A 23842-nucleotide genomic window follows, 5' to 3' on the forward strand; every position below is an offset into this window, starting at 1 on the left:
TCAGGCTAGGATGTGAGCAAAGACTGTAATAATGAGTGTTTGAGAGGAGAAATACAACCTATTTCATTCAAATTAAAATCCCTGACAAAAAAAGTAAAATTAAAAAGAATACATACTAAGTGACCACCGACTGGATACTAAGACAGGTCGCTGCAGAAAAACGGTTCAAGCTGAAACAGAGTAACAAGCTAACTGGCTGTTTTTTTAGTATCCATCTAACTTTTAATGAACATGTTTTGAGTTTGACACTGCAATGCAGATCGACCTGAGCTTGATGGATGGCCTACAGTATCTGCAGTATTCATGAGCACATACAGGTTTGTTTACAGAGATGTGGAAACCAAATAGAAAATGAATGAAAGACGCGGGCAGAAGGGAAATATCTAGAAGTGTGCCAACCTGCTGTTCATGAACAGGGTGCGGGAGATATGTCAACGACGAGGGTCCAAATTCATATGAAACGCTGATGAGCACAACGTCAGCCAATTCCTATAGCCTCACATTGTCCTCATCTGTTTTCCATCTCCTGTCATGTAATAACTCTCCTGTCATCTCAATCCCTGCCGTGCAGTAACCCCCGTGTTCTTGACCATTCCCACCTCCCCAGTAGCATACACACACATACCAGCCCACTTTGAGTAATGCCCTGTGAGATGGGCGGGGGAGGAGGTCACGAGCAGGACAATAAAGAAGGGGCAAAAGAAGGAGAGAGTGGGTTAAGAGAGGAAGGCCTGGTGTTCTGTATGATCTATAGGTGCATGAGTGTGTGTGTGTGTGTGTGTGTGTGTGTGTGTGTGTGTGTGAGAATATGAGCGGTACAAATGGGAGCTTCTCAACCTTTTTGTTTTGAGAACCTGTGAGGCTAAGCGATGCATACTTGGGACCCTTCGCTACAGGCTGTATCTATGAGCTGTGAGCAATTCTATCTAAAGAGTGGTGTTTACTTCCCAGATCGTTCAATAGTTTATATAGTCCTGAAGAGGAACAACTTTCGCCGCGTACATTTGTTGAATTCACAAACCGTGATTTAGAGATTTTAGGAGATTGCTGGGAATCTGGGGCTGCTGCAACACTGATACAGACCCAAAAGAAGGAGCGCATGTGCAAGAAAGGATGAAATAACAATGGCTGGTGCAATGCAGAATTTAAAGTATATCCTTGGTCTTCTTTATATTTCCCTTAAACGAACAGACTTAATGCTCATGTTAATTACTCCAGTGGATGCTGTTGTTGCAGCTATGTCGTCATAATCAACCCAAATGATGGCCAAAGCTATTAAACCCTGCATGAATCCCCACCCTTAGTAGCTTTGAGTGGGCCAATGGTTCAGTGTTTTCATTATTTCTAACAAACCCTCTGCTGCTAGCTCACACCCACCACAAATGTAAATGCTAAACTTTGTAATTACTACAAGATGTCATGCTATCAAATCTTTGATCACACAAATGACAACTGGAGGCGTCTAAGAAACCTGGGACTATATCAGAGATGAAAGGGTGAAAGTAGAAACAGGTGAAAGATGCCATGAAGCAGGATCTTGGTTAGATAAAAAAATGTCTTGAGGCACTACTGAACATAAAACCTCTGCTTGTTTGTCTGTATTTTGTGATCCTTTGATTGATCTTGTTCTGGCGGAAACTCTTTGGTCCTCAAACTGGTGGCAAAGCTACACACATTTACATGCCAATGGCTTGAAGCAGAAAAAAAAAATCAATGAATTTCAAAATAAAGTTTGTCTGAAGTTCAACGTCAGCCATCCAATGTCACTGCAGAACAGGACATTTCACAGATACCTCTCTTGTTCAAGGCAGGAGTTAAGATGCAAATGAGTCTAACGGCATGCAGCTCCAAACGCAGGCCAGGGGGAAGGGTCATCCTAAAAAGCACACCAGAAAACATACAACAAACATGCAAGTCCTGACACATACTACGATCTGACTCTCTCTCCCTCACTGCTTTGCTTCTGCCACTCACTCTGTCTCCCACTCCTATTTTCCTTCCTCGTTCCCATCATATTAACTGCGGGCATTTAGACTGTGTGGAATCCTTGCCGCAGTGCTCTCTCAGAATGCTAATATGCCGGGCTGATGTGGGTCAGGACTTAATCCTGTAGAAATGATTATCGCTGCGCGGCTGGAACTTCTCCTGTAGGATATCATTACCATTCTGTACTTTTCCACCGCACTGCAATCATTCCCACTAAGAAAACTACATCACTGCGGAGAAACTGGAACAATCAAAATGAAAATGATATGTTGTAGCATCCAACTGGGGAATATTGTTTCCCTTTGTGTGTGCATTGGCAGATTGCATGTGTGTGTGTAGATATGGATATGCGTTTATGTGGCCATATACTGTATATGCAACATGCATATACTGTAGATGTAGTTTGAAAACAAAATTGGCACACTTGATTGCCTCCACTCTGATACAACTTGTTATGGTACTAAATCACTGAGCAGATTGGGCAAGTGAGACTGTGAGTAACATTCCATTTATTTAGATTGTTTTTTTACATTATAGTGTAGCTAATTACTTCAGGAGAACAATACTTTTTTTAACGACTATCACAAAAACCAAGTCAGCTACAGCTTTGAGACCAAAAGCATGCCATGGCGGGACACCAAGGTGGATCCTCGTCTGCAGAGATTGCAAGTTGAGCAATTAATTCAACCAAAATGTGAACGATTTGGCATATAAACCATAAAAGGGCACTGGTGGCCTAAAGGTAAAGGGAAGCTGGGTTGTGACTGTAAGGTTGCTGGTTTCCCTGACCGGCAGGATGAATCTGGGCGAGGAAAGTGAAATAGCAGCACTTGCTCCTCCCTCGTTACCACCACTGAGGTGCCCCTTGAGCAAGGCCCTTAAACCCAACCGCTGCTCAGGGCGATTCTGCAGAAGAGAGCTGAGCTTCTCACGGTGAATCTTCCCCATTAAATGAAGGTGAAAAACACCTTAAGTTGTCCGGTAACATTAGCTCGGTCCACTAGTTTAGCTGCCCTGCTTTTTACATTGTGTGACTGTGATACAGTGTCTTTATTGGCTGGCATAGTGGCAGTGTCCCACAATCCCACAGGAGGATTTGAAGGATGTGGCTGCGGAGAAAGATGTGAAGGCAGAAATCGAGTAAATGGACAATCCATCAAACAAAAGCAATGATTCTTTTATCAGGCGTGGCAGTGTGCGTCTGTTGGCATGTGTGTCTTTGTCTCCTTGTGTGTGTGCTCACCAGTGCCTGTGCATGCTGTTATTTCACATAGGTGAAAAGCCAAGCTACCTGCAGAGCATGGGGAATCTGGGTAATGGAAAAGTTATTTGTTTCACAAATTGAGTTAAGCCAAAAGGGAATACCTTTGTTATATTGGAAATAGCATGAGTGCATGCATGAACAACCACACATAGAAGAAGAGAGAGCCAAAAAGAGACAAAGACAGCATTAGACGGCAACGTGCTGATGCAATGCCCGTATATAGAGGAAAAGTACAGACTGTATAGAATGTGGATTTAGGCTCGGTGCCGTCACCCGTAGGTTTCTAAAGAGCTGTTGGGAAGCTTGGCCGTGGTGGATTGTCGGTAGCGCTGAGGCGGGACCAGGAGACGCAGCATATATATATATATATATATATATGTATATATATATATATATATATATATATATATATATATATATATATATATACACATATATACATACATTGTATGGCACCCACCTGTCACTTAACGTGACAGGCCATGCCTTTAATTATAAACAACTTGACGTCTTAATATAATTGAAACACCCCCTAATCCTAAATTAATTTCTATCTTTTACTCCAAACAGCCACTGAGCATAAACTGCAATCATGAAGCAAGGCCTATATTAGAGATATGCTTACTCTTAAATTACCTTTAATTTAATCATCAATCAACTGTAAGAGAAAGACGTATAGTGGGGAGAAAACACAATATAGTTTGAATACTCTGAGGAAAACATGGAGGTAAACTGCTGCGCTACAAATAAGGTAAACTTTGATACATTTGTCTCAGGTTAGGGTTGCAAATTAAAGTATAAATGATGACTACTTATTCACTACTTAGGTACAGCAGACAAAAAGAAAACTCAAACTTTACTCTGATAACGGGAATCACAAAAGAGGAAGAGATAAATTGAATGGGTGATGGAGCTGGTGGGAGAAAATAATGGCAACAGTCCAGAACCAACTAACGGCAAAGAGTGTGATGAGGAGGAACACCGCGAAACAGTGAAAGTGACAGATTTCTTGTGAAACAAAGCGTGATCTAGAGGGCCTGTTCTGGTGAAGAGAACAAGAGATGAGGTCGGAGGAGTCTGGCTTCACTTGCACATACGTAAAGGTGACTAATTTTCTAATTTTCCAGTTGAAGACAAAGAGTTGTAATGGCCCTCTCTAGCCTCACTCTGATCAAGTCCACTTTAGCCCCACATTACGCTCCATGCGATCCACAGCTGTTCTCAGTCTGCCTCACTCTCAAAGGTCACGCAAGAAACTGCCAACACTCGAAAGGTCATGTTATCTCTAATGGGGGAGTGCATGCGATTACAGAAAGCCACTGCGCAGGGGACAAGTTAAGCAAGAACAGGAGAGAAAGGAGATTAAAATAGAAGCAAGCGAGTAGAGTGGAGTTTTATGCTCGATAGTTATTGTGTGCCTCGCCACACCTCATACAGAAAAGGCCACACTTACATCACAACTGATAATTAAATGCACAGAAGAGTACAGAAGAAGGAGCTGAGATAGAGGATGGAGAATAAAGTAGAAATACCCAGACGATAATAATGTTCTCATCTAAACAGAGGGGTCAATTATTTGTTCTAATCATTTTTAACAAGATATGCAAGAAGACGTTGTGTGCTGTGGTTACAGTTATAGGAAGTAAAGGGAATAATGTGAAAAATGAATTGCAAGCTATGTGCCAGAGTGCCTTTAAGTAAGTCATTTAAAAAAAGAGTTAACAAATAAAATAAATAATTGAAATGTGTGAGTGTTTGCATTGCAAGTGGCATTTTTAAATTCCCTTTTTACCCAGATTGTGCATTAAGAATTAAAAAAAAAAGATGAGCCCTATCTATAAAGCCCGTACACCGTCAACTGACAAACGAAGATGTGGAGGATTAACGTGAAAGAGTCAAATTCAAACAAACTGTGCTGGCTGTTAGCGGCACAGACCACCGAGTCCTCCCGACAGACAGGCTCTGATGCCAGCAGGCGGCACTGGACAGATGGTGAGAGCTCGACAGGAATTTAAAGAACATCTCCTCTGAGTGTTGAGATATACAGTGACAGAAACCGGAGGTGAGAGCAAGAGAGGGGAGAAGTGTGTGACATTGTCTTTCGGTCACCATCAGACCCGGAGGAGTGTCTTAAAGTCCGAATAATTAAACCAACAAAATATGTCATTTATTAGTGCCTTCCAAAATGACCCATGCAGCTGCCTCAAATGGCAATTCTACGTATATGGCACATTTCATTACACTTAAACTCAAGGGGCTTTACATTTAAAGAATAAAAATACCACATAGGCATTAACATGAAAACATAGGTAACCAACATCAATATATGTACACAAGCATACACCTAACCAGCAAAACATTATGACCTGAGAGGCCTGATCAGTGAGCAAGTCAGATATCCACGGAGGAGCCAAAGCATTATGCATTATGTGCTTTATTGACTATTAGAAGGGTTTTGAATGTGATTCTGTATTGTAGCCAATGGAGTGATTTCAGTACCGGAGTAGTTGGTTAAAAGCTGACTTGTTAGGATATAAGTCACAAACCGCAGTTTCCAAGTAAAATGTTTTTGTATTATGTAATAAATGTTTTTTTTCCAAAGAATACAGTTAAAAATTCACAACCTAGCCCCTTCATACCTTTCAGACCTCCTGCACCGACACACTCCCCCGATCCGCCGACGCCAACCTCCTTCCTCCCCCCTACTCTGTCCAAGCATCGGACCTGGGGGGGGGGGGGCAGGGTCTCTCCCCCTTTTTTTATCGTTTCTGTTTTTACCATGTGAAGTGCCTTTGAGTATACCTTTTAAAGCGCTATACAAATAAAATGTATTATTATTATTAATATAGGTCACACTTATTCTACCTTTGCTGACAAACACAAGGCAGGCTTTAAGGATGTTTCAAGCGTCTGAACAAACAGCCAATGCTGGTATAAAAAACGTCCCTTTAAAGACAATGCCATTTCACGTTCTCCCTGACCGTAAGCGCTAATCACAAAAAAGCTTTTTACAGTTCTAAAAAACACTGTGATGACAATGATGATGACGATAATGATTATGATGATGCAGCACTTGGGTGAAGGGTCTACTCAGGATACTAAATGAAGCGCTTTCTGTTTTGGTTGGAATCAGGCGGCATAATTGCAGACGCCCTACTGCACAAGCGTGTCTGTCTCCACGGTGCAGCTGAAACATAGAGAACATGCCGTGAGACAGAATTCAGTAAAGGCTGCACACATGAGACTAGTTTCCTGGTAGCACTACTAGCATGTCTGAAGCACATGCATCTCATGTGCTTGAGGGAAGACAGGTATATATATATATATATATATATATATATATATATAAAAAAGACGAGACTCAAGTCAACGCGATGCAGATTGTGTCTGGTTAGGGAATATTTACCTCATCCATGTGAAAGGAGGCAAAGAACAACGGTAAGCATCTTCAGTTTAGAGAGCAAAACCAATCCATTCACTTAATGTCGCATACACATTGAGTATCTGAGATCAATGTTGGTTTAAGATGAGCCAGTTAAGTGGTATTAATGACAGCACGAATGTGTTGTTGTGACATGTGGGGAATGTTATTAGCCTACAGGAATGGCAGAATTACAGGATAGATTACATATATTGATCGGTGGTTGAATTTGGATCAGTATCAACACCAATATTGACCGTATTAAATATCGGCCAGACGTTACCAATCCACATTATAGACAGTTTCCTTTAGCTGTCCTGGTAATGCACATGGCTGCAACGTGCTCACTTTGACTTATCTACAAAGGTGTTCCTCCACACTACCAACTGAAGGCAAAATGCTAAAATAACTTGAATCCTGACAGAAATGCTTCTTCATCAACGTCATTAGAAACCGTTCCTTTACAGGTTGCATTAAGTCATGATCCCTGGCCATGTGCTACCCTACTGGGCATTACAATTAAACCAATTAGGTTCAACTTGGGTAAAAAGAGCACTGGTATTGGATTAGTATGCAACATAGGCAGATATCCCGAGTTGAGGTAATCGTGAGTAGCTGTAATCGTTTTCCTCTCCATACTGGCCGTGAGCAGACACATTCCTTACTAACGCTACCCCACTTATAGCAAGAGAAGAGACAAAATCCACAGTTCTTGTTCTGCGCAAAAATGCTTTACAAACTTCAGATGAAGCTAATATGTAGCCTCAGCAGTCGCACACATTGAGTGGATATCTAGCAAAGGTTTTAGTTCAAAATTCCCTTTTTCTGTTTCCCAGGACAGGGTCTCTCTGCCGCACGGCAGCAAAGGGACGCCTCCAGCCGGAGGTACATTTTGTCAGGACACCACTTGATTTTACTAACTCACTGTGGAAGTCTCGATTGACCTTTAGAATACATTTTTTTTGCCCAGGACGAGGACTGTGTTGATTTTTTTATCTGTGACGGTGTCGTAGTGTTATGAAGGGTTTCACATCCAGTATGAAGAGGAGGAATGATTGCAGCGACCAAATACCATGTAAACGAACAACAATAAAATAGAAATTGTTTAATAAACCGTTTCTGTTTTGCTTTGGTCATTTATAAAACAAGTGTAAGCTGTCAGTAAAGTGGAAAGCATAAATCAAGCTGAACTATGGAGAAGAAAGCAATGCAATGATGTGTTAACTAAATATATGCAAAAGTAAGTGTGCACCCACACACGGACATAAAACACACAATCCCAGCTGCACGCTTATTGCCTAGCAACCCAAGAAGGGTTTTTTCTTGTGTTTCCTAGGGGGTAATTATTACCATGGAGGGTAGTTATTAGGGAAAGTAAAGCTGGTACTTAAAATGCCTATTCTGCCATTGTTTAATACTAATAACACATTTCAGGGGCTGAAGACAGCAGTAAAGGGAGGAAGGAAAGAAGCGGGTAGGAAGAAAGAGCAGAATAGAAAGGAAAAATTAGAAATTGCAAGGCAAGGCTGAAATAGCTAAAGGAAATGAAGGTTCCTCTCACTAGGCAAATTAGTGAATTTTATATCAAATTTACCACAATTTCTCTTCCATCCTGAGCATATTTCTGAGAATTAGCAGAAAATAACAACCTTTGTAAACTAAAAGCAAAGAAAACTAATTTCAGCTGGCTATACCGAAAGCACCCCCCCTCCCCACATGCTAGCATTGGGCCTGTTAACTTCTATTCTTCAAAATCAGTCCAATCAATCCAACAACAATGTTTATGGTAATGACAAAATTTAAGATAATTATCCACCTAAAACAGTGCGTTTATACATAAAATTATGCAAATGATGCGCAAACCACTTCTATACTGCTGCTGCTACTCTGCTCTGCAGTATGTTTCTACTGTTACGATGCGAGAGTGACTGCTATGTGGAGGGAGAAAGAGAGAGGGGGAGAGAAGAGGACTGGTAGGAGGAAGAGAGCGGGGGAGAGAAAGGGAAACAAGAAAGACAAAGATAGAGAAAAGTCCATTAACACACTTGTAAATGAGTCTCAGCTATTTACCCCACGCTGGGCCTCTCGAATTACTGACTGTGTTCAGGATGCAGATTGCAGATGGCAATTAAAGATGAACCGTGTGCACAAGACACACACAACGACGCACACACATGCACCGATGTGAGCTTGAGTACACTCTCCCTAAGGCAGCAGTTCGGTGCAGATCTACTGATCTCCATAGCAACATTGACTGCCGTGGGCGATGGTGACATCATGAAGATTGATTGTCATAAAAAATAAATAAAAAGGAACAGTACAGCAGAAAGAGGGCAACCGTAATGTAGGTGTTAGCTAAAGTGCAAGAGCGCTCCTCGCTACTGGATGGAGCCGCGGCCTCCAGCTGGAGGTCGTCTTTGGTTAATGAAGAACAGACGTATGTGAGGGGCCTCAGCTGGTCTCCAAACACTTGTCAGCAGTGAGGATGGAGACTTGGCTCATGTAACACAGCGATGGAGAGCTACTGCTGAGATAGCTCTCTGGGGTTCAAATGCTCAGTGTGGTCCCTCGCCTCTCCTTTCTGTTTATCCTCCCTCCTCCTCTATTCCTCCCCTCTGTCTCCTTATCTTCTTTCTGTCCGACAGCCTCCTCTCAACCCTCCTTTCTTGTCTCCCTTCACACCACTGACTGATCTCCCTCTCGTTCCGCTAACTCTTTTACCCCTCACTCAACACCAAAGCTTGGTGTGGCGACTAACTCCAGCGTCCAGATACGGCGACTCGCTTGCCGGAAACATCAGAGAAATGAAGTTTGGAAGTTCTGTCTTGCCTTCCTTTTTTCTCTCTCTCCGCCCTGCCTCGTTTTTTTTTTTTTCTTTTTTTTTGGGCACTTGTTTTTCTTCATTTTTCTGTTACGTAAGACAGACAGAAGTGGAGCAAGCTTCAAAGTGAATGGCAAAGCCGCCTTTTCCCCTGCTCGCTTTGGTGTTCATGCATGTCATTCCAGTGCCAGCTCCCCCCACTCCCGTTTCCCTCCATCTCTTTCTATCCTTGTCTTTTTTTTCCTCACTCCTCCATCATTCCTCCATCTTTTCTTATTACTGTACATCCATCTCTTTCTGCCTATTGGGTCGGTTACTCATTTTTCACTGCACTTCCTGTATACAGCCTGTATGTCAAGTGGCACTTTTGGATGACATCCCCTCTCCACCTTGACCAAACAGAAGTGGCAGTGACCGGAGGAAGAGCATGAACGGGCGACAGACCCTCTGCAAAGGAAGAGCGTCTCATTATATCTGTCTCTTCCTCCTGTCTGCCCTTGTTGTATCAAACACAGTGTGATGCAGGGATGAGTGGGATGCTCCTTCTCTTTGATTACCTGTCAGTGAGCCTGAGCATCAAAGGCAGACGAGGTAAAAGCTACCATTAACTAAATCATCTCTCTCTAAAGACATCCTTTGGCTTAAAAGGTGGAGAAAGTGTTACCGGTGACTGATTTAACACAATTGCTCTGGACGGCCTGGATAACGGTTGTGTTATAAATACTGACACACACACACACACACACACACACACACACACACACACACACACACACACACACACACACACACACACACACACACACACATGCACACACACACACATACGCACACAAGCACACAAGCACACAAGCACATGACTGACCAAACTGAATATGCACTCTGACGGCAAGCATAAAGTTGAGCTCAGGCCAGAGAGAGAGAGACAAAGCAGATCTGTTGCCCTAGTTGTGGGCGGACCTGAAGGACCTGACACACCAAACAGAAAGTGCTGACAAAAACCCCACTGATGCGTCACCTCACATCACCTCGCGTCTTCTAAGTAGCACTTACGGCAAAGGCTGCTGCAGACAATCTTGCCAGCATGCATGCGCATTTTGCATGATAGGAAGACGGACAGAAAAAACTCATTTAGGTTAACAACAAGGTGCTAATAAGATGGAGCCAAGTCTTCTGCGATCCAAACCTTCAAATAAACCCTCATGAAGCGGTTTTCCTGCCTCCTGGAGTTATGATGCTCACTGGTTTAATACACAAGAAGATTGGATTTAAATTAAATGGAATGCAAGTCAAATCCTTTGCAGACTAAGTGGGATGCGAATTGAGGAATGTGTCTGATGCAAAGTTGGCACTGTCACTGTAAAAGTTTTGCTTTGCTTTGCACTGCTGTTCTGTGCTGCCAGATGAAGAAGTAAAAGTCAAAAAGAAAGAAAACAACGAAGGAGAAACCGCACCAAATGGATGAAATCACTGATTTGCTGGGCCGAGCAGCCAGTAAGACAGCTCTTTCTAAGCGACTGCCTATGCCGCCAACATGCTGAATCGGCTTAACGGCCGCTGATAAGGTCTATTAAAACCAACGAAGCTGGACACGCCAGCCAAAACTGCAGCTGCTCAAAGACAGCGCCTGACAGTCCGACGTCAGCCTGGTGCCTCAGAGGAATAATAACCAGGAGCCTGGTATGACTCCAGAATGGGTTCACACCTCTCTTGCATCTTCTTACCGGCCTCACTGGCTGTGGTGAGTAATGTCAAGGCGGCAATAAACAAGCAGCTGTATGCGATGCACAGCAGAGGGGAGGTGCGTCTGTCTTTATTGCCTGCTATGTGGTGCTGTTTTTGTCTCTGCCTTGGTGTGTTTTTCTAATTCCCCTGCCTATGCTCCCTCTTCCTTCCCTGTTAGGCATGTGTAGAGGCGCTGTTAGTTCATTTATCATACAGCAGGCTCCAGCTCTCAGCCCCGGATTCAGTGATTAATGATGACCGTTCACACACTTAAACATTTTGCTTTGTTTCGCTGACACACTAGTTACCATACCGGTCGCCACGGCTTACTTAACGCTGGGTCACTGTAGGACTAAAACCAAATTAAATGATGACACTTTTTATTCCTTCGCATCTGCAGTGTGACTTTTAAGGGCTGAATTTTTCTCTCCGTGTTAGAATGTAAATATGTCATTTATCGCAAGAGATTAACATATCCACAGCGACACAGACAATTGGGAAAGTGCCTTATGGCCCATTTCTCCCTCCCTTAAAGATAAAGATACATGTACTTGGTTAATTAGAAATGTTCTTCTGATAGATTTCATATCAATAAATGAGCAATGTGTCTGTTTCAAAGCACCGAGGGTCACATGCTCTTGTCTTTTTTATGGATTCTCTGTAAGATTATCATCCTTTCTATTACCAACCCTATTATCACCAACGTTTCCCATTCTTTTACAGATATCTTTCTTTCATGCAGATCTGAGCTGAAAAAAACAAAAACGTGAAAGGAACCTTAAGAGAATGTGTCAATAAAGAGCGTAATTTAGTGAAGTGACTCTGTGTTGACCTTTATCAACTCTCCAGAGCAATGTCAATTACATTTTCACCCCTCACCCCTTGATGTGCGTGGTGAAACAGCCAGGTGTTCTTCAAGAGAAGAGAAGATAATAGAAGAGAAGATGAAGTGTCAACCACTTCCAACAGCCGTTGGGAAATCATCCTCAATGTATGTAAATCAACTCTCCAAGCAAGCAGAGGTCAGCATGTGAAGCAGTGAAGAGAGGTGAGGGATAAAAGGATGTAGGAACAGATACAAAAAGAAATGAGGGAGGGAGAGAGTAAGAACCTGGAAGAGTGAGTTGTTATAGGTTTATAGATGGTGATACAACTGCATATCATCAGTTGAAATGACAAAAGTCAAAGCTACAGTAGTACTATATACAAACACACAAACACACACACACACACACACACACACACACACACACACACACACACACACACACACACACACACAACACAGGCATTGCAAAAGCTTACGCTATAAATGCCATGGTGTGTGTCCTTGGTTTATGCTACATACTTGTCCCTATACAAATAAACGTAAAATAAATGCCCCGTCTTTATTGCTGACTGCTTTACTAATGTGCTTGGCCATACAGTAGTCATAGCAACATGTAACAGGAAAATACCCACCTTTAAAGTGAAAAGAGCTAGTTATGGTAAGCAAAAAGCAGCAGCATTTTAATAGTGTCTCACTCATTCCCCATCATGAAATAATGTGGTGCAGCAAGTTCTGTGACATACAGTGGTGGTTGGCAAGCTGTAACATCTTAGCCAGCAGGTGGCATGCAGTGTTGGGCAGTTATGAGTTACTCAGTAACTCAGTAACACAACGAAAGCAATGTAGTAATATAAAGAGTAACATCACTTTTCATACCAAGTAATAAGGAAAGTAATATTACTTTTTATAGGAGTAATACGTACTTTTTACAATCCCTGAGTAATTTGCCCAACACTGGTCACAAGCTAGTATTGGCTGGCCAATATAGCCTGCAAGCTAAGCTAGCTATTTGTTTGTTAGCAGGCTAGCTAGCTTGGTTGCTAACCAATTTTATTAAAGAGACTTCTGATGACTGCATGACAACCATGCAGCACCTTTTTGGCATACTATATTGTAAAAAAAATGGGATGGTGTGACACAGATAATATGATATATTCTTGCATTTCAGACTCTCTGGATCTCTTCTACCCAAAACGTCAAGACTGTTTGCAAAAGTTTACCAAAGTTGAACTCTGCTTGAAAGCCCTGCATGGATTTACTTCTAATCCACTTGGCGCAACTCGATTGAAATGGAAAAAAACAAAAACAAAAAAAGTCTAAGTCTATTACAGATGTGTGGTTGTGTGTGTGTGTGTGTCTCCACATAGCGCATGTTGAAGTAAAATAGATGTAATAGTCATCATCCTCTGGCCACCCATCCCGTGTTGTTGAGTCCTGCTCTCTGAAATAATTGATTCTAATTCCTTTCCACTAGAGTGCACCCATCTGCTGGCTTTGGGGGACAGTAAAATCCTCTATCAGTTACAATTATGCTGCAGTCACTGAGAACTGTGCCGCGAGCGAGTGTGACCTACCCACCCCGAGTGCTTCGGGGGCATGTGCGAATATCAGTGCATGAGTGTGTATGTGACGAAGAGGGACAGCTAGCTAGGCGGAGAGATGCTCAGAGTGGAGCGCTGCGTAAGTGCGAGCTGGTTCCCTCCGTCACTCTCCTCCGGGACGGCGAATCCATGATAAATCATCTCGAGGGAATAAACACCAAGTCAGTGAGTCTGCGTGTTATAAATTTGGAACTTTGTGTTGTAGGTTGCATACTGTAAGCTTGTGTATTTCTGACATACACACAAATTCAAACCCCAAAAATATGAATCATGCTCCTATTCTGGAGAAGTGGACTGCAACCAACTCACCACTGGGGGACAGCACTAAATCTGGCAACAGAGAAAGTAGATGGCCGCTGAAGAAATCCAAACCATCCTACACAAACTTGATTTTGTCTCTTTGAAAAGTAAAAATGTAAATCCGTCAGAAGCCAATATTTGTGATGGAAAACAGGGCGGCTTTCAGTCTTAGCACAGTCACACACACCTGAGGACTCCTGAGGCCCTGAGGCCTGGTAGATCTGTGATGATTTGGTGGTGGTGTAGTCCAGAGTGACATAATCTGTAGCTGTGGGATTTTGGCCCCTCAGCTGAAAGGAGCACAGTGGTAGAGATATGCAAGGAGACCTTTGGATAGCAGGGGATGGGACATTCTGACAAGACCCCCCCACACACACACACGCTCTGTCTCTGTCATTTCCACCATCATCTTTTTCTCTCCCAACACACACAATCCTCATGCTTTAACGAACACTCTTGTTCCTTTAATTTAGTTCCCTTTGTGTTCTCTCTGCAGCGTCCTCTACGTTTTCCCCGCTACATCCCTGTGAGAGCTTATGTAACATACGTGTTTTATTTATGTCCGTGTGTGTGTGTTGTGTAAAGCTGGCTGTTATGGCGGCTGTCTGAGATCTGCACTGGTTGCAGCAGCAGAGGAGATAAAGTGGGGCTGTGTTTCCTGGCAGTGTTGCAGATTTATCTCTCTGCTTACGGCTCTGATTTTACTGCCCATCCACAAGCCTCCATTGGATCCCATCTCTCTCTCTCTCTCTCTCTCTCTCTCTCTCTCTCTCTCTCTCTCTCTCTCTCCCACTTGCCATAAGGGACCAGCCTCTCTCTGTGCACGCTCTGGCTACCATAAATCTGCCACGTTGCTCCATAAAGCTGCTTAGGGCATGACTCAACAAATATTAAGGAAGAGGAGAATAAATAAATAAAGCAAAATAGAAACTCTCGTCTGGAGGGAGAGACAACTTTTCTGCTCACAAAATGGAGCCCGGCTGTAAAATATTTACCTCGGTGTCTCTGGGCTTTAGACACTCTTCTGGGAGTGTGGAGGCTCACTGCACAACATCGCACACACTTTCTTTTTTCTTTCTCTCCTTCATTGCCTTGCTTTGACTATCTTTTTGCCATGGCATAGTCAAGCCCTCGTGTACCACCCTATTAGAGGGGAACTCCACTGGTTTCGCATATCAAGGCCTGTTATTTGTCACTAATTAGCCAGTTTTATAATGTCTTCTATGGGGGCTGTTTGTCAAAAAACTAACCCTCACCCGGGTTACCATGGCTTGGGCTTTGAGACAAACTGCATTTCAAACTGGGAACATGGCGTTTGAACTGCATTTACACACATACACAAAATAAACACTATTGAATTGCTTTATGGGAAATGCAAGATCCATAGTTTTATGGAGCTCGACTGGGACCAAAAGTCAGGATATCTCCATCTCTTTTGCAGCGATTTAGACGATTCTTCTTTTAAAAATGTCGCTTACAAGTATCAAATGTTATGGAACTGCAGTACTAAATCACTCTGCAGTATTAAGTGCACGAAACATTTAACACACATCACAACACACGAAAACACAAAGCGTATACGAGAAATACCTGTCGGAGAGGCTTTTAATAATTGTTAGAAAGCATGATGGGACGAAACAAAGCTTTCCTTGAAATCCCGGCAATATCAAGACAAAGACACAAATAGCTGAAGGGTGCATTGTGCAACCTGTTCATGCACGGGTGTGAGTATGCTGACACGTGTGGCCGCGCTTGTCAGTTTATCAACAGCAGCAATTTTTCACTCTTGATCGGCCAACCGTGGAGGCATTTTAAATGAACTACCTGGATTCCAACAGCATCAGATACGAGACAAGAGGCAACCTCTCGGAGAATCGTTGCACCTTCTTTGTCTCTGTCCCCACCCTCCTCTCTCTCCGTCACACACTCATCCAGCCCTCACGCATTCCAGACCTCTCAGTCTTGTCCGATCGGCTTCGCCACGACAGACACGCAAGCCATTCATAGAGCGGCGAGCACCATGTGGACGGCGGACTGTGCCCAGAAATCAAGCAATATGCTGTCGCAGAAAAAAAAACAACAAACAGCCCAAACACAACCAACACGCATATATTCACTCACGCACGCGTGCACACATGGTAGGCCCATCGTGACCCCACGTCAAAGAAGACAAACAACGGCAACTGAAAGCAGCCGCCTTTCCATGTGGCGAGCCAGCGTATGGAACCCTGGCACCATATGGGCTCTTCATTGTTGACAAAACAGCCTTAGGGACATTAGCACCCACCATTTGCATATATGGAAAACACTTTAACAATTGTTTTATCCTTTTGCTGCTTCTGTAGCAAATAAAAGTGCCATCATCAATCTGTGTTCGGCGCCTGGAGGCGCGTTGGAGAGGATTTGTAAAGTCATCCATTTCCTGTCATTTGGAAATGACACAGATAGTACTGACTGCAGCTGGAGGAAATCCCATGATGCTCTTACCTAGCTGCAGCTCCATGTTGCTAATCTTGTTTTCCGAGGGAAACAGGATCTTTGGCGGCTTGTCGGTCAAAGGAGCTGAAAAGGAGGAAAAGACAATTTAAATATAGTATTATACCAGACAAAGGAACAATACATGCAAGCGGTCTTTGAAGAAGAATAGTGAGGATTTATTCTGATTTAGCTATTTTTAGTGGGTTCCCAATATATTTCTTGCACTTGGTTCTCAATGTTTTCCTTTGCATCCCCCTCTGCTTACAGATATGTTGAACACAGAGCACAGACAGAAGTTTTCTCCTACCTCCTCTTCAACATAAATAAATGCTCATTCCCTCTCTGTCTGTCCTCATTCCTCCAACTTGCTCTGGGTGCAGACACATTGCTCTCTGGTGTCTCTACACCTTGGGTTCCATTCATCTGACCTACTTCTGATCATAAATTAATCACTGCTTTGCCAAGAACAAACCACCATTTAATCTGCATGAGTGTTAGGCATTTGAAGAGCCATCATGGAGTGTGTGTGTGTGTGTGTGTGTGTGTGTGTGTGTGTGTGTTTGTGTGAGTGAGAGGGAGCAGCTGACGCTCTAATGATGCTAATCATCCATACGGCGGATGTCAGACCTGCTGCTGAAGTCGGCCCTCTGGGGAATGACAGAACATGCAGCTGCTTTATTGTGGTTAAAAGCGTTTGTGTGTTCTGCGCTCCCTAGGGTCAAGGGTTAGGAGAACAGAAAGAGGGTCTTGTACATACATGACTAAACAGTAACATGAAGGGAGAGAAATGGAGGGGGTCGTGTTTATATGTTGGACGTCCTTAAAGCGGGACTTTTACGTATTAATATCGCTGCCTGGGAAAGCTCTCTTTATATGTCTGGGGCGACTTTCTTACACTATAACGCATAACCACTTTAAATAAGTATGACCACTTTTAGCCGTCCTGGTTTTTATTTGTAGACTCAAGTTGTTTACACAAGGTGTATAGCTGTCTCAATACAGTTGGTAAAAAAAGGAGAGACCATGGCGATGGAGCATTAGCTGGGAGTATGCAGAAGCTATGGGGGAACACTTAGGCTATGGCCTACGAATCCCCCAAGATACGTTTCTGGAGTGGATGCTCCAGAGAAAAAAAGAAACTTGAAAATTGAAGGCGAGGACAGACCTGGATCACCTGGGGAGATGCGGCGAGCTCACCTGCAGGCCTACGTCGCAAACACACGTCGACATGCATTTACTCTCACTGACGGAGGGGGGAGACAAAAGCTTCGCACTCCAGCTTAAATGCTTTTTCTCCAAGCATTGTCTTGCCTCACACTTACACAGTCACACATATTCAAAGTTTGATACGTTGGAGCTGCAGCACTGAAGCAGATGGAAGTTTTATCTCATTGCTCATAAGCACTTCAACAGTGCTGTGAGTTCTCTCACATGTCAGACAAAGTTATTAACTATACGGTTAAATCATGGTGGGGACAAACTGTATCAAAGTGTTGTCAGGACAATCAAAAAACGCAAAAGAAAAACAGAGCTCACAGTTATTAGTTATTATAATATTATATTTCAAAATAAACTGCAATTGAATTTGTTTTTCAAAGTTTTTGGCTATAGGGCATAGCTCACCAATGTGCTTATCTTGGGTTCTCCTAGATGTACATTCTCTTTCTGTAATATTCACACTAAATATGTTTGTATTTCTTTCCATGTCACTATGTGAATGTAACTATGTACATTTTCAATGCATATGTAATTACCTGAACAGATGAAGATGTATTTTGCAATGTCAACACAATAATTAATTTATTTGAATCTCATAATATGTAATGTCTCCTCCATTCCAATGAATACAAAGGGGGAAAATAGGTAAACCAATACTAAGTTGGTCACAAAAAAAGAAAAGAAAAGAAAAGGCTAAGTTATTTCATCTTTATGCTGGCTTCACTTATGAATGTGTTTTCCTTATTTTGCATTATTTTGCAACACACTAAGATTTTTGCTTTATTGCGGCGCTAGTCCGGCGCTAATCTGGATCCAGACCAAACTACAAATTCATCTGGACCAGATCGCTTTTTAGAGTTATGTAAGAACACATTGTTCTTGTGATTGAGTGTCGTCAGTATGACTGTATGTGCCCACATTTTTAGAGTCGACTGTTCTGTGAGTGCATTCACTCCGGCTCAACCACCAAAAGCGCAATTCCATTACCATGACAATGAGTCGTGACAGTAAGTCACTGACGTGTGAACGGTATTGCTAACTCTCAAAAGCAAGATTTCACAAAGAGAACAAAATTCAAAATAGAAATATTCATTGAGTCTCCCACAGTCCAGCAATAAACCCAGCAGCTGCTCGGCCAATGAACACTCGGATCAGTGCCTCTAATCTGAAAGTGACACCTTTTGTGCCAGGGTTCAAGGCCCTCGTTTCAGGCAAACTGTGCAATTTTTTTTTTCCTTTGTCAAGCCACTGTGCTGTCTTGTTAAATGTGATTTTTAGTTCAGTTCCAAAAAAACAAATGAAACTTTTGTTTTGTTAAAGACATTTCTTTTTACTTGTATTCATGATGGCGAGTTGTGCTAACATTGTTGTGGACCTCTAGTCCATATAAGATGGCAGAGTATCAGCACAGCAGGATCAAGTGAAACCAGTCAGGCCTGCACTTGTAGACTTATACTTCAACAGTTGTATAATTACAGAGCTATTTGCGTTCACCTTTACTTTAAAAGGTCAAGTCCAACGAACACTCTCTCTGCTGATTTTAACACTTTGTTTGAGCTTGGTATAATCACTGATATACACTCAAACTCACAACGCTATCTTTTGTTGCCATGGCATTACATCATGAGGAAAAATTGGGGCATGATAAGCTCATTATAGCCCACATTTCTCTGCTGGCAAGCATGACGGGTTTGATATAATTGTAGACCTTTGAATTTCTTCTTTTGTTTTAAAATGAGTTCAGAACTCGACCATTTTTATCATAATAGAGTGTTAATAAGGCTATAGAGGGAAGACCATGTTTGACATATATACGTAGGCTTGCAGGTACGTCTCTGTGTGCAGTGTGCTGAATGTATTGATTCATGGGAATAACTCAATGCATTACATGTTCATAGTGGGTCAGAGAGGAAGGGTATGACCTGGCTTTGAGCATCACACACACAAATCCAGCACACATACTGCTTAAAATCGGACGCACTAAGGAGGCAAACACTAATTCTGCACTTCCTAAACCAGCTATGACGGAAAAAAAACCTTTATTGAATAAAACAGAGGCTACACCCAACAGCAGAGCTCTCAGGCACGTCTAATTATGTAGTGGTGAATTTGCAGAGGCGGCTTTTTCAGGCCAGTTTGTAGCCTGGTGCTTTCATTAAGATGTTCCCTTAGAGTGTCCTCACAAGCCCTCTTCTTTAGCCTTATTATAAGAGCGCTCTAACAAGCGCTTTGAAAGCCCTGCTCTGTTTTGGTGTCTGTATTTGGGAGGAACAAGCCATGCAATGTTGCTGAGCTAACTGTGATGTGCAGTCAAGTGAGTGGTCTTGTCTTAAGTAAAGTGCGTGGTCTTGTCTGATGTAGAGTGCGTGGTCTTCTAAAGTGCTTGGTTCAAGGCTGCAGGATAACATATTTAACGATTCTCTAAGCTGTCAGGAGGAAGTGTTGATGTGAGAAGACCGAAATGTTTATTATGTGTCGATCAGAGTGGAGGTTTTGGGGCGGACGTAGAACCTGCTGGTATGTAAATACTGACAGAGACGCACAGTGACGTGTCAATGAGAGGGGGTGGTCATGGGCTTTTAGGCACAACTGTTTGCACTGTTAATAGGTAATCACACAGCACAAATTACACTGGATACTGATACAATTTTAATTACATATCAAACTGCTATACATAATTACACAATGGGTGATCCTATAGCCAATTATGCACTGGGCAAACAAATGAGGACAAGCTGTCTATGGGAGACGAGAGGGGAAGCAGATGTGGTAAGGAGAACACAGATAGGAGGCAGCCAGCAGCAGAAGAACAGTGGAGCTGGTGAAAGGAAGAGAATACAACAGGAACATTTATAAAGCTAAAGTGAACCAGTCAAGAAACACGCTCCCCATCGTTTTGGCATGCTACACTTGTTTCTGAAAATCTCATTATCTTAATTACTACTTCTTTATGGGAAATACATCAATTATCACGGTTCGGGGGCGGGGGGGCTTAAAAATACTGAGGATTGCGAGCACCTCCGAACAAAGGAAAGAGTCTCTGATTGCCATTAGCAGGCAAAGTCAGGAATTAAGCAACTGTCGAAATAAACAGGTAATTAAACATGCAAATATATCTGGTGAGCTGTTAACTTAATAAAAGATTGTTAAAGCATTGTGGGATAAGTAATGGATGTATCATGTCTCGTTTTTTTTAATGGAAAACCTTCTGTGATTATATGCTATATTCAATGTTAGAATCAGGTTTTATTTCCATCCCTGTAGGAGTATATGCTCCTTCAAAAGAAATCACAAATATATATATTTTTTAATTTAATTTAAAAAAATGGCCCAAGGAAAATGTGTCAGATTTATGCTGTGAGACTGTTATGCTGCATTCATGTGACAGTTGTCAGTCCGTACCACCTGCAGGTTGGCGCTAAACAATTTTCACTTCCCGCGTCCTTGGAAAATGGTAAATGGACTGCACTTATACAGCTTTTTTCTACCGGAACGGACGAAACGCTTTTCAAGTTACCTCTAATTCACATGTAGGCATTAACAGGTAATTAAACAGGAGCTGTTAAAAGGTTGTGACAGCATCGCTAGAAAATATATTTATGATTTTTTTTTAAAATGATTTAAAAAAGACAGTTCAATATGTTTGGATCCACATTAGCTGACGACGTGAGGTCAGCTGGGGTCTGACACAGAAGCCACAAACAAATATATATTATATACATTCAAACATGACATTACATACCACAATACAATTATGCCAGTGAATTCCATATAGTGAGGCATACATATTTTAAACCTTCATTTTAATAATTTACTCTTTGTTCATGCAGTTAATTGCTTTAAATACCCTTTTAAGGCTTTCTTGAAATGCATCATCATTCGTAGCCTCATCAATTTCAAAGTGTGGTCACAGCATTTCTTAGATTACAATAAGGTTCCATTTCTATCTGCACCATTTGATCTAACAGTCTACTTTCTCAAGAGTGCACGTTTATCTGCAATACCCATAAATAATTTCATAAACACATTAAGGGCTTTCATCTTCGCTACATACATTCAGCTCCACTCTTTGTCTTCTCTTCAAATAACTCCTGACTGAATCCTTTGTAAGACCTTTTATATTCTATCTTAGAATGGTTCTTTGCTTTTTCTCATTACTGCAACCAAGTTATGATCACTGTAACCCAGAGCTACCGATACAGCTGTGGAGGCACGCATTTACAAATTAGATCAATGCAAGTTGATATTGTAATACCACATTCCCCATAAAATAAATTCCACTGCTACCATCAGCTGCATTATGGTATTTTACAAATGGCTTTAAGATATTTCACATCCAAACATGTTGGTCTGTAGCAACCGTTGATTAATACAGGTTTTTAATGTGGTAGATGTACCTGTAGCCACAGAGCCCCTCTTTCATTCATCATGAAGTGATAACACTGTCTGGCTGGAATATGACTCTGAACATAAACAGCAACTCCATCACCATATGTATCCCTGTCTCTTATGAACAAATTATAGCCATGTAATGCCAACCTCTGTATCACAAAATAATGACTCCAATTGAGTTTCCGTTATAGCTAGTACAGCTAGCAGGGTCTTGATACAGGACACTTTGACAAGTGGACAAAGGAAGATAGGAATCAAACTTTGAGGACAAGTTATAAGCACAAAATGTTGCAGAAGCTGCAGCTTTGCTGGTAAGAGAATTGGTAAACGTTGGCAACTCTAGCGAGTTCCTCCTCCTTGATCCTGTCTTGGTATGACATGTACTGTATGACATGGTTGTCTGTGAGCAGAGTCTCCTGTGTGAATATGTGTTTTTGGGGGACCAAAATGGCCAGAATGGTATGCTTGAGCAAATTTTATGCTCTGGGATCAATGATTCCCTATAAAATATTGATGTCTGAGTATCCTCAGGGCAGAGGCATTGTCTATTCTCTGCCGCAAACCAGGCTGAATTAATTTCAGAGGGTGACACAACGTGTCTCTGTAAACTCTCACAGTTGGCCTGTGTTCCTTTAACTTGGAATGTATGCCATACTTCTAATGTCAAGCAACTTGTAACATATGCACAAGCCTCTGCTTATGTCTAATTGTGGGAGAGATGTAGCATGCAGTGCGTTATTTGCAAAGTAATTTAGAGCGTGGCTGGCTTTGTGTTCTCAACATTTCAAAGCCTGAGATGCTATGCTTCACTGTTTGTGTGTGTGTGGGTGTGTGTGTGTGTGTGTGTGTGTGTGCGCGTGCACAGGCCTACATGTGGATACATTAACACAGAGTGGGACTCTGTGGATATAAGCTTTGTGATAAGTCATCCACAATCCCATTTCTGCTTGGTAGCGGAAAAGCTCACTGGACTTTCCAGATGGATTATTCTGGGTGACTGACTGGAGGGAAACAGCAAATTAATGAATTAAGGATGGAGCTGAGATACTTGGATCACTGGGCCTTTTTGGTTAGCCATTCAAATTGTGGGGCTGGGTGTAAGGCTGATTGTATTTTTAATACAAGGTATAATCAGTGAAATTAAAAAAAAAAATCAATACTTCACAAAATAATTGATTGGTACTTGACTTGCAGAATTAGCTGATGTTTCCTTGATATGTGTGCTTAAATAGGCTACGAAATTAAATGGTGTCTTTTTTTAATTGTGTGTATTGTTGTTATTTCCTACTTTGTTGTGCTGTAACCCACAGACACAGTTATTACCGTTAAAAGTCCAGTTATGAACGACATAGATTTGTGTTATGTTTTAATTTAGCAAAAGTACATTCATCCTCATAATCATTTTAATCCCAGGGCTGCATTTATGGTTTTAATATGTTTTGAGTTAATATTATTTGTGTGACATCTACAGTAACATAGGAATATTTACATTGTGATGAAATTACAGAAATTGCCTTTAAATGAAGCAAAAATAAATCAGGGCAGGATTTGCAAAAGAGAAATATGCTGATGGTAAACGGTGAAAATAGAAGAAAAAGAATCAAATGTATAAATTCCTGGCACATACAGTATATGGGTGAGCAGGTACATGTACAGGCATACAAATACACATGGACCAAAGGACATTCACACACACTTCATGCATGGACAGACACACGCATGCACATATGCACACACGCACACGCACACATGCACACACGCACACAACTGTGAGGTTGTGAACAGAGGCTTGTGTTGTCCTCTTGGC

General features: G+C 42.0%; 1 protein-coding gene across 4 annotated transcripts in view; it reads right to left on the minus strand.

Moving 5' to 3' along the window:
* Nucleotides 1–23842, minus strand: part of il1rapl1a (interleukin 1 receptor accessory protein-like 1a) — a 150971-nt gene that overhangs the window by 31403 nt on the left and 95726 nt on the right. For all 4 annotated transcript variants that reach the window (XM_068705047.1, XM_068705044.1, XM_068705045.1 and 1 more), the window contains exon 6: nt 16435–16509. In XM_068705047.1, the coding sequence (XP_068561148.1) occupies nt 16435–16509 (75 nt within the window). The remainder of the gene's footprint in view (nt 1–16434; nt 16510–23842) is intronic.

This window comes from Cebidichthys violaceus, unplaced genomic scaffold (genome assembly GCF_023349555.1).
Source record: "Cebidichthys violaceus isolate CVI_PGR_0920_01 unplaced genomic scaffold, fCebVio1.0.p SCAF_11, whole genome shotgun sequence".
NCBI classification, from domain to species: domain Eukaryota; kingdom Metazoa; phylum Chordata; class Actinopteri; order Perciformes; family Stichaeidae; genus Cebidichthys; species Cebidichthys violaceus.